At 37.5% G+C, this 12,124-nt stretch overlaps 1 protein-coding gene across 1 annotated transcript; it reads left to right on the forward strand.

Moving 5' to 3' along the window:
- Window positions 1-744: 744 nt before the first annotated feature.
- LOC18445469 (protein S-acyltransferase 21) lies at window positions 745-11,366 on the forward strand. The gene is made up of 10 exons (XM_020674365.2): window positions 745-1,111; window positions 4,065-4,178; window positions 4,505-4,622; window positions 4,793-4,995; window positions 6,102-6,170; window positions 6,313-6,384; window positions 6,475-6,603; window positions 7,868-7,948; window positions 8,030-8,230; window positions 10,028-11,366. The coding sequence occupies exons 1-10, from the start codon at window positions 1,067-1,069 to the stop codon at window positions 11,168-11,170; spliced, it is 2,175 nt and encodes a 724-aa protein (XP_020530024.1). The 5' UTR covers window positions 745-1,066; the 3' UTR covers window positions 11,171-11,366.
- The last annotated feature ends 758 nt before the right edge of the window (window positions 11,367-12,124 follow it).

The following is a 12,124-nucleotide window of genomic DNA, read 5'->3' on the forward strand; positions in this document are numbered from 1 at the left end:
AATCTGTTTTTATATGTAATTATAAAATTTTAAATTTAAAAAATGGTTAAAATCAAGTAGATCTATAAACATATGAAAATATTGAAAATGGACGGTGTAGATAGTATGATGTAAAATGCACTATTTTTGAGACTCAAAATCTTTTTATTTTTCATGGTCGTACATCTCGATGTCGAGATGATCAATCAAAGGGTTTTAGAACATTAAAATTACCTTTTTGAATAGAGTTTTGAGGGGCATCCGTAGTTCTACATTATAAGGTAGCATCTTTTATATAAACTTTTTTCTTTTTTCTCAAGTCTATGCAGTTTGATGTCGAGATGATTAACTTAAAAATATTTAGGCATCAAAACAACCTCTTAAAATGAAATGTTGTAGGTAGGCTCTAATTTGATTGTTTAGAGCCTAGGCTCCGTATAAAGTTTTCCCATTAAAATTTCCTCCAACAACAAAATCTGACATTTTCGTATGGATTAGGAAAATGGGACCTTTCTTTTGTTTCACGCTGCTTACTCATTTAAAACTGTCTCTCTCTCTCTCTCTTTTTCTTTTGATTCACGGTGTTCACTTGTTTAATGTTCTCTCTCTCTAGCATTGGAAATGGAGATATTTTGGAGCAACGATGTCATTTACAAAGAAGTTAACGTTACTGGATAGGACTATTTTGACATTTTCTGAATAGCTTGGGGTGTTAGCTCTTTTCACTCATTTTTCTTCTCTCTCTGACTGCTTGCTCCTCCCTTCACAGGAGGCCAGCAGAATATGTAGTGTGAGAGTGGTGGAGAGAAGGCGGAGCTTCTCCATGGCGTTTTCCGGATCTGCTCTTGTCTGTTTCCAAAAACCCATTTACATGAGTTCTAAACTGTTCCTTAGAGAGAGAAGATAATGGTTTTAGAGAGAGAGAATATGATGTAGAGAGAGAAAGTGGGGTTGGTTTCAAACGGTTCCCAGTGTCCTGATTCAGTCTGAGAACCCCCATTTCCGTCTTAGGAAAATGTGTTTTAGTGGTAAAATGCATCTAACAGAGGGAACAAATTTCAAAGGTTGAAGCTTTTGGTATGCGGTCATGGCAAGGCGGCATGGCTGGCAGCTCCCTGCTCACACGTTTCAGGTTTGATTGTTCTCCCTCTCCTTTGTTCATCTTTTTCTTTTTTCTTTATCATCTCGAATGTGATAGATTCAGTTGAATGTTCATTTACTGTGTGATAAGTGAGATCAAATGATTTTGGGTTTGGCTAGTTTTGGATTAGTACATTGTGGTTTTTCATTATCCTCTATCATTCTATGTAAATTGCACCTCTGATTCGGTACATTTTATAGTTGATGTTTTTTTGGTAATCTATTTCATTAGCTTTTTAATCCCATATTTTGGATTATTGTTTGAATGCTTTTTCCTTCTAGCCTCGCGCTGGTGTATATGAGAGAGACATCTTTACTTGTTTTTCTCTTAGTTCATATTGGATTGGGCATTTAATCATAGTCTCAGTTTTTGCTATATAGCTTTTTGATCTTTTCTTTTCCTTATTTAGTGAGCTTCTCTTTTCTGCAATAATCCCCGTGGCCTACAATGTTTCCTGACCTGAAATTATTGCCTTTTTTTCTTTATGTCATAATTTCAACAAATTGATGTTCATGTCATGAGGAGGGGCCTTTTTTTGGTATTATGACTATTTTTTAAGATCTATATGACCTGAGTAAATACAAATACCCATTGGTAGCAGATTGAGGTCTGCTTTTTGTGGACAATTAGAGCTGTTTTCAGCTCAAGTTTGACTTCTTTTCCCCCACTTTCTATCAGGCCACTTTTTCATCTAAGTGATTGTGATGTTACAAAGTTAATGGGCTGAATGGTGCCCTGTTGATTTAATACTTAAATTTGGGTCATATTCAAAAAAAAAAAAAAAAAAAAACCTTACATTTGGGTTTCGTTGAACTGACCCTTGAAAAAAAACAAAAAACTCAAAGCAAATATATTTTGCATTGTGAGTGCGCATTTCACAAATAGGCAAACATTTAGCAAGGTAACGCAAAGCAAATATATTTTGCATTGTGAGTGGGCATTTCACAAATGGGCAAAAATTTAGCAGGGCAACCGTTTTAATGTGTGTTCACCAATATTGGGATGCTATCATAATGGGGAGAAAACTCTAGTCCATGGTACTCATAAACTTGATTCTAAACTAAAGGGTGGAAGAAATCAGCCTGCTTGCGAGTGGTTTAAAATTGGTGACTCTGAACATAAGTTTAGTTAATTTCTTCTGACTTAAAGTTTATTTAATTTCTTCTGAAAATTTTGGGAGAAGATCAATGACAAGGAAATAATAGAAAACATGTTTATTGAGATAAATATTATTATTCCTAGACATTATATGATCCCAAAGAAAAATTGATGCCACTATCCATGCAAAATTGGTTAGATTTATTCGAAACTAAAATTTGCTTTACAATTACCGTGTTACATGGTAATGATGTTCACTTTTGAAAACATCAGTGTGGCACCCTACACATCACCCTGATTATTTATGCAAGCTGAACCTTGCTGATTCATGCCCAATTGGGGAACCATGATCCTACTCAGGAAGCTTTTTTCCTGATTAGTTTTGACATGAGAATATTTAAACTATGTTCCTGAATGAATCTGGGAGGTAATAGATACTACTCATTTCTAGCAAATTAACTTTACAAAGTATGCTATGATATTTCAGTGCACCTCCTAGCATCTAACTACGATATTTGGGTTACGTGTATTCTTCTTCCATGCAACCTTGTGTGTGTTCTTCTTCCAATATACATTCATATGCTGTCTTTCCTATCAGATTATTGTTGGAGGCAACATGAGTTTTAAAGCTCTCTAATCTTTTCTTCTTTCTTTGTTGGGTTAGATCATTGTTTATCTCTCTCTCTCTCTCTCTCTCTCTCTCTCTCTCTCTCTCTCTCTCTCTCTCTCTCTCTCTCTCTCCACATGGAGTAACCACTTGCATGTAGCATTTTAAAGCTTCTTGATACCCTTGTTACATGCTTCCAGAATTTTCTTCTAATCACTATGGTTCAAAGAAGAAGTGTGAAAGGGTTCAAAGAGCCTAATTTCTTAAATTTGCAACCTCTTCAGTCCATGGGCTTTCGAATATTATGCAAAAATGGTAGAAATGTGAAAACACATTTTTATTGGGCTACACTTGTTATGTTTATTGATTTGGACCCTGGTTTATTCATCGTTTCTGCACAATTTAGGGACTTCTTTGATTCACCATTTTGAGTGTTAGATCTGATTCCCTGATGTTCCCATGATGACCCCTATTTCAGATTTATTACTTTTCTTTAAGTTCGCCTGAAGGTAACTCTTGACAGTCATGATGATAAGCAACATTCCATGTGACTCAAATCCATGGTTTCTCAGATCCAGACTAAAACATTAAACCTTAAATTGTTTCTAACCAATGTTCTATGGTGGGCACATAAATGATAATTGAGATGAATCCATTGTTCATAAAATTATACCAGCTAACTCATAAACATTTTACGTGACAGTTTTCTGAGCTTGTCTTTTCTTTCAATGGTATCTAGTGCACTTTCAGTACATTTAAATGGCAAACTTTATCTGGCAAGATGCATGAGCATCTGAAAAATATTTCATTTCATCAGAAAATATGATTGATTTGATTTGCAATATTACAATAATGTCATGGAATTTTATTCTCCAACACGAAGGCTTTTTCTTATGTCGCAGTTATGTTCGATTCTTAATGATGGAAGGGTTTTTCTGAAATGCATAATAAAAAAGAGGTTGTTGAATATTAATGTTTCTAATATGGTGGGTTTAATTTAATGAATATTCATCTTCCATAATGTGGTTCCTGAAGGCTTATTCTCTTTAGCATGAATGATTTGTTGTCTTATGCTTTTTAGCATGAATGATATTTTGTCTTTCTTTTTCTCTCTCCATAAATTTGATGCAGATTGGTTTTCCTATAAGATAATTTCTCCCGAGTTTACTTTAAAATAGATGATTTGCAATTGAAAATATTTGTCCCTAATTTTGGAGAATTACTTCTTTTCTCGAGCAGGTGGTAGCGATAACTGTATTTTTCCTCTTGGCTATTGCATTCTATGCTTTTTTTGCTCCATTTCTTGGGAAGGACATATTTGAATATGTGGCAATGGGAGTTTACACCCCTGTGGTAAGTATGCTTATGCTGGAAAGGAATAGTATAGCATGCACATGATATTTGTGCTGTACAATACACATGATTCATCCAACTTTTGCTCTCAAGAACAGTATTGGCTGTTATCCAGAGCTAAGAGATGGTGTAAACTTGGCAGAGTCATTTTCTTCACCATCCATCTTGTTAACGAATAGTGGCTGCCCTGCCCATGTGCTGTGCATCCCACTCATCATGTGCTGTATTTTCCTTTGCTGGGAACCAGGATATGATCCTATATGCTCCAGCAATTTACATTTGTAGGACATTTGCCATGTCTTTATTTTACTTCTATGATATTTCAGGCGCTTTGTGTCTTTCTTCTTTACGTAAGGTGCACAGCAGTTGATCCTTCGGACCCCGGAATTTTGATGCCATATGATGAGACATTGGCATGTAGACAGCAGATTAATATTGTCTCTGGTAAGTGTTCTGAGATAAAGTTTGCTGAAATTAAAGTTGATCAATCTCTGTCTTTATTATTAAGGATTTAAAAAAATGAAATCTTCATCCTATTCAATTTTAGGAAGTAACAAAAAACATTAATATTCACCTTTTGTGACATAATTTGGAGGCCCCATGTTTGTTAATAGGCAAGCATGCTTCCAACAGAGAGTCTCGAAGGGAGTCAAGATATCCACAAACTCCTACAATGTGTAGTTGGGTCTCTTATTTGAATATTTGCGGCCTCTTGTGTGGTTTGCTGGTAAAAGATGATTGTCGCAAAGAAGAAGAAATTAACGAGCAAGAGGCCAATGAAGAGGATGCGCTATTCTGCACCTTGTGCAATGCAGAGGTACTGGAGCCCTGTGCTAACGTTTTCCTGTTGGCTTTGCTGTTTGAAGTTCTAGTAACATAGTATATGCTGCTTGGTACAAATTCCAATAATCAGCAAACAGTATGATGTTCATGTAATGTATGTATGCATTAAAGAACTTTTTCTAACAGTGTGAGATTCATGTAAGTTATGCACTAAATAACTTTTTTGTTTAGACTTTTCGTAGTTTGTGATTTTCCATTTCTTTTAGTTTATCCTGAGATTTTGCAAGATTTTTCAGTGGCTACCAAAATTTGAAAGTCTTTCAAGAAAGCACTCCTTATGAAACCCCAAGTTGAGGATTTGTCACTAAGTCCATTGAAATAATTAAAAGGTTGAATAGTCCTTTTAGGTTTCAAAATTGAAGATCAGGGACTGAAACTTCTGTATTTCACCATTGATGTAAACCTATAAAAAAGAAACTGTTTGCAGCCAAAAAGCTATGGTTTGGCTGATCTAACCAAATTGAGAATCAAGTAATTTGATTGCATTGCCAGAAGTTCCTGGTGATCAATTTTCCATCTTAGAGCATGTATTTTCTTGGTTCTTATTGTGGTTTTTCCTTTAGGTCCATCTGCATTTTGCTGCCCACATTATCATAATTTTCTTATAACGATCATATTTGTGGTTCTTTTTAAAGTTATTTTTTAGGAAAGTTGAAGGTCCTGGTAATTGTTCCTAGTTTTTTGTTTACTTCTCTTGCTTGGTGCAACAACATCTTCTGTAATTTGTTCCTATTGAAATGCTGGCCTTTTGATATTGATTTTTGTTCTTATAACTATTGTTGCCCATAGATAAGGACCTTTTTATTGGCTAGTTACAATTTTTGCTTGCACTTATGTTTCCTTGGTATGTTTGGCTCTTGTACTTTTTCCTTTTTTTTTGGATAATCTTGTACTATTTTGTTGAAACTGTAGAATGGAACTGCTATTTCTTTTTGCTTTATCAAATTCCTAGTGAATGTTCAGTCTTTTTTTGGTTATTTCAATTGTAGGGATAACATATACAATTTGACCTGATGAGATTTTGTGTTGTATTTATTTTGTTGATGAATTTACAATATAGTCTTTCTGAGCAATATTCAGGTTCGTAAATTCAGCAAACATTGCAGAAGTTGTGACAAATGTGTTGATGGATTTGATCACCATTGTAGGGTATGTGATGACAATTTCCTTGAGAAATATTTATCTGAATCACTGTTATGAGTTACTTGTGAGGAATATTCAGGGCATCATTTGTGAGTTATTTAGCTGTTTTTCTTCTTGGATAACTGAGTATCTTTGCCTCTGCATGCAGTGGCTAAATAACTGTGTTGGGAGGAAAAATTACTTCACTTTCATATCCCTAATGGCCAGTAGTCTTGTTTGGGTAAGTGGAAAGAATGATGCTTTACCTTTATTTTATGAATATCTTGGTTATTTTTGCAGTTTCAGCCTCCTAATATTTTTGTTATGTTAGCTTTTGATCGAATTTGGGGTCGGTACCGCCGTCCTTGTGCGGTGTTTCGTTAACAGAAAGGGCACAGAGGAACAGATAATTGATAGGCTTGGTAATGGGTTCACCCTGGCTCCTTTTGCAACTGTGGTGGTATGTATTGTGGGGGTTGATACATGTATCTACTAATTATTTCCTGATTACTTTTTGGTTTTGTGCATTTGTTTGGCCTTCTTCTTTGTTAGAGTATTTAGCTAGTTGGGTTTGATATGAATTTCGATGCATTGGCAAGCTCTATCGATGACATTTAACAACAGGCAATAAAATTTTCAATCGCCACAAACACGTAAAGAGGGAAGGAGCGACCATTCCTTGTTTAAAAAATTGCTTTACAAGTTTATTGTAGTGGCCAACAGGCCAAGTTCTCTACTTGTTTGACATGTTCATGTTACAGTGTGGTCTCAGCCCTGACACCAGTGTTAACATGGACACCGACATACATGTTGTGTCTGGTACATGTGGGGGTGTCTAGTATAGGAGGCCATAGATGCAGTACTTGCTGAGACATCTGTACAGTCATTAGTAAATTATATATTTTATACAAAATATATAAAAGTAGAGTAGATTCATATTTTGAAAAACTTCTTTTATATTTTCACTTTATTCCTTGAGTCTATCTAGTTATATTTAGATTTCCTACTTCTTGACATTCATGTTGCATGGCCCAGGTGGTAGCGAAGAAGCGAGTGACACACTCTGTTATGACATTTTCAATTTAAGCTTTATGTTGTTTTACTAGCTATCTCATATATAAATTTCTTTTCTATTTCATTAAAGACATATGGCCGCCTATGTGAGTGAACTTCAATCTACCAAGGAGATCTTGGGCTAGAACTCAGCAGGGGACAAACCTTATTAGGTGCAACTTTTTTAAAAATTAAGGGTAAAATGCATGTTATAAACAGGACACTTCTATATGTGTTGCCACGTACCAAGCAATACTCAAATCAGCCAACACATACAGTCAGCATGTCGAGGCCCATCTACAAATGTTAACACATGTCTAAGTGTTGGCACATGTTGACATGGAACATATAAGAAAAGCTGATTGTCTAGGTAATATTGCCTAACATGTAAGTTGTTTTTTAACAAATAGTGGAATCCAATAGTCTATTTCTACTTCACCCTTGAGATGAACCAAAATCAGACAAACTTTACCAAAACCACGACATTTTTATTGGCCATGTCTAGTGGCGCCGTTCCTTGTTCTGATCTTTGGTATCTTCCATTTTCCTTATTATTATATCTGGAAATTATATCTGTAATTTTTATTTTCTCTCATGTTCATTGCTTTTTTCTAGTAATTATCAGCCTTCTTGTATTATTCGCATCCTCATCAAGCTTCTTATTATTACAGGCAGTGTGTACAGCCGTCTCTTTGCTCGCAACCGTGCCCCTGGGGGAGCTATTTTTTTTCCACATGATTCTGATTCGAAAGGTCTGTCACTGTTTTCTGCGGTCTCTCTCTCTCTCTCTCTCAAACCAAATAACTCTATTGTGGTTAATTGGTTTGGTATAGGGTATTACAACCTATGAGTACGTTGTGGCTATGAGAACTCAGAGTGAGCCACCAGGCCCATCAGTGGATGGAGAGCAGCAGCAAAGTATGCCATCGTCACCAACCAGTTCCGCTGTGACTGCAATGAGTGGGGGAAGTTCTCTTGGGTTACAGTATAAAGGAGCATGGTGTACACCACCCAGAGTGTTTGTGGACCACCAGGTACTAATCTCATGCCTAGTATTTACAATGTTTTAAACCTGGGGCAAGTTGCCTCGGCACCCTGCCGAGACAAGTTGTGTACAAAATCTGGTATACAAAATAAATTGTGTATATAAATTACCAAATCACTAATGAATTATGAATAAATGTGTTTGTGTATAATTTTGCTACTCTTGATAATGATTTGTGAAATTTTCTTACTATATGCTCTATTTTCTTTTCATTTTTTTTCTTTTTTTGGGAGGGAGGAGAGGGGGGGGGGGGGGGGGGCAGATTTTTCTGAATTGTTTCAAGCTACACACAGTCCATTATCTTTTTCTGAATTGTTTCAGGGAACTGTCTCAAACCTGAGCATGTTTCTGCACACTCAGTATTTTCAAAAAAGAGAGCCCTATGTTGCCCCAAAATCGCCTTGTACATGCGTGGACCCGTTTTTTCTCTCAAGTGGACAGGACAGTTCTAGAGTAGTCTAGTAAACTCATGAGAGTTCTAGTGGGTTTCTGGATGTATCCGAAAGGGCTGGGCTGTGTAGGATGCTTTAGAACGATGTAATAGATGGTTCCTAGCCGCTGGATGTGTACTATGCGGCTTAATCCTAACCGTTAGTTGTAACGTCTTGAGCCTATTTAAAGGGGAGGACCCTCATTTGTAAAACACCTCAGAAGAGTGAGGAATACTCAGGACTTTGTAAGCATTCTTGAGATCTAGTGGAATTTATAACCAACTCGTGTGTCCTTCTCTTGTGTGTGCGTGGCTACTCTCTTTGTGTTTGGTGCATATCTGTGGATTAGGCTAGTGTGTGTGGTGGTGCGCACTAGTGGCTAGCATTTTGTGCTTGGTTGGTGCACAGTTGTGCTCGTGGTGAAATGGTTGACTCGTCCTTAATGGACCAAGGAACGAGTGTCGCATGGTCGAAGCGCGGGGCTTCAACTAAGTCTGTGACACCTAAATCCTAGAGCTAGAAAAAATAATCGTTTCTTGTCTGTTACTATAACATGTGGCAAGAAATCTTGAAAAATAAAGAAGCTGCTGAATATTCGATTTCATTTTCAATGTCACTGGTTTGTAGTGAGCCCAGATACTTGGATATAACTGGAGGAAAGTTTCTTATTTGATAAGATATTTGCCTAGATTATCAATCCCCAAGGTAAACCCAAAAATTGAAAGTAGTTAGGAATTATGTTCTCACCATTCATGAATTCCAGCTTATACATAAAAGTTCTTTGGTTTTTTGTGGGTTCCCCCAATTTCATGGAAATCAGTTTATTCTCCCCAACTTTTGGAATGTTATCTCTGCATTTGGTTAACCGAGTTCTGGATATAACTGGAGAGATGGTAGATTTCATTCAATGACCTAGATGTACTCATTGTTAAGGATTTGCTGGGTGTATTTTCTGTGGTTTTTGAGGAGTTCATCTGCACACGGGACTATCTAAATGGATATAAATGTAGTAATCTTACTTTCTCATACTGACCAAGTCAAACCAACTGTGCCACCTCACTCATTATGAATTTCTTGGGGATTTTTAAGGTTTTAACATAACTGATGAGCATTTCCTTGTTCTCTCTCTTATCTCTCATTGTTTTGCTGAAATATTGTGATTTTCTTGTTCATCTTTATTCGGGGACTCTGATCTGTTCATTTCAATCGTTCCATCCATGAATTTGTCCCTCATGCAAACCAAGCTATAGTGCAGTATTTGTGCAGAAGTCATACTGTGCCTTTGCTTAGTGATAAAGAAGCATAACTCTTCGTATGACTTATTGTGGGTTATGTTGGTTCATGATTTTTATCAGGATGAGGTGATCCCCCACTTGGGTCCCGGTCGTGTTCCCTCAACTGTCGATCCAGATGCTGTTGGTGCAAACCGACCCCCCAAACGAGCAGTCAGGATCAGTGCGTGGAAACTAGCCAAACTAGATTCAAATGAAGCAATGAGAGCTGCTGCTAAAGCCCGTGCCTCCTCCTCGGTCCTACGCCCTGTTAGTTCCCGACCCCATCGAGGCTCTGGTTACTCTAGTGGAAACATCAGTGGGGCAAGTAGTCTGAGAAGCTTAGATATTGGACCAAATAAAGAAGCTCGGAACAATAACCAAAGCTTTTCCCCTATAACACGTAGTGTTAGCAGTTTTAGCAGCCCAGGTCACACTAATGAACCAGCTTCATTAAGCCCCCTTGCATCGGAGCGGCCTTCTCTTTCATCAAATGCTGCTTCTCTCTCGAATGTTGTTAATGCGACATTCCCAGTGGGAAGGATGATGCCTGACGCTGAGCATTACAACCCAATTTACCAGTCCTCAACGGGTAGATCCACACCAAACAGGCCTGATAGCTCGGTTACTGAGAGTATCAGTGAGAAACCAGGTAGAAAAAGCAGTTATACAGGCCGAGATAACTTAACAGCTTCAGTGGTTTGGGATCAAGGGGCTGGACGCTATACATTGGGTCCTGTATCTAACGGAACTGATGCGAATTTAGAGGTTGGAGTTGGAGCTTCAAATCAAGGAATGGCTGCCTCAGAGATGAATTCAGAGACAAGACCAGTAATTGGAGTTACCCATGAGCCTGGATCAGTTTTCTCAGGTGGCAGCTCTTCTGCATTTTCTCTCTCTACCTCAGAGGCAATTCAAGAGAGAAGGCGAGGAATGGAGGGTAGCCGTGCACCAGGATCAGTTTTCTCGGGTCGTGGAGGTGCTCCTAATAGTTCCTCTGTGTTCTCTCTCTCTAACATTGGGAACCAGAATTTGTTATACACAGAGCAGTCGATATTCTTTGGCGGTCCACTTTTGAGCATGGATTCAAGGGGGTCTAGCTTGGGAAATGGCAGGCCCGAGGGCTTGGGTTTGCAGAGGCAGCAAGGCAGGGGAGGGAGGGGAAGAGGGTCTTCTCAGCTCCCTGTGTTTGTTCCAAGTGATTATCAGGATAACCAGTTCTCTTGACTGAATTGAGAACGCCTGGGTCCAATTTGTTGAGGTGGCTGTATAGGACTGAGTTGGGGGTGGCGTAATTTGAGTTTGAGAGGAGCTGATTATTGTTGGTTTAGTTAATGTATGAGGAGGTTGGAATGAGATGTGGAACTTACACCCACGAAGACATCGGAGCTTTTGATGAATACAGAGCTTCCATTTTTTTTTTTCCTGGGTTTTACTTGTTTTCTTAAGCTATTGGAATTGTATTGTTGCCCTCTCTCTCTCTCTCTCTCAAATGCGCGCGCTCCATAGACGCACTTCTCCCTCCTCTCTCTCTCTTTAGAGTGTGGGATCCTTGCCATGGGGTGGAGGTTGAAGCCATGGGCGTCATTTCTCTTAAGTATTTCTCCTCTCTCTCTCTCTCAGAGTGTGGGATCCTTGCGCTAGGATCTCCGAGAGTGTGGGATCCATTGCTCTTTCGTTTCGTGGCATCTCAAAGTGAAAAATTAACAAAATAATAGTTTCAAGAGGAAAATAAACAAAAAAAAAAAAAAAAATCTTATCTATTTCTATATTAGAAAAAGCTTATACAAGGATGCTACCTTATAATGTATGTAGAACTACGGATGCCCACTTATACAAGGATGCTAACTTATAATGTATGTAGAACTACGGATGCCCCACAAAAATCCATCGGAAAAAGGTAGTTTTAATGTTGAAAAACCTTTTGATTGATCATCTCGATATCGAGATGTATAACTATGAATAATAAAAAGATTTAACGTCTCAGAAATAGTGCATTTTACAACATATTATCTACACCATCCATTTTCAAGATTTTTATATGGTCACAAATTTACTTGATTTTAACCATTTTTTAAATTTAAAATTTTATAATTAGATATAAAAATAGATTTTGAGATAAGCCTAAGAACATTTTACATCAAAATTATATACCATGATAAAATTTGAACGAGCACCTTA

The sequence above is a fragment of the Amborella trichopoda genome, chromosome 9, assembly GCF_054954075.1.
Source record: "Amborella trichopoda isolate Santa Cruz 75 chromosome 9, AtrichopodaSantaCruz75HAP2 v2.0, whole genome shotgun sequence".
Lineage (NCBI taxonomy): Eukaryota > Viridiplantae > Streptophyta > Magnoliopsida > Amborellales > Amborellaceae > Amborella > Amborella trichopoda.

Coding starts and splice junctions, on each gene's coding strand:
- LOC18445469 (XM_020674365.2), top strand. CDS start 1,067: ATGGCAAGGCGGCATGGCTGGCAGCTCCCTGCTCACACGTTTCAG. Junction 1,112..4,064: donor TCCCTGCTCACACGTTTCAG/GTTTGATTGTTC, acceptor TTTCTCGAGCAG/GTGGTAGCGATAACTGTATT. Junction 6,604..7,867: donor CTCCTTTTGCAACTGTGGTG/GTATGTATTGTG, acceptor TTATTATTACAG/GCAGTGTGTACAGCCGTCTC.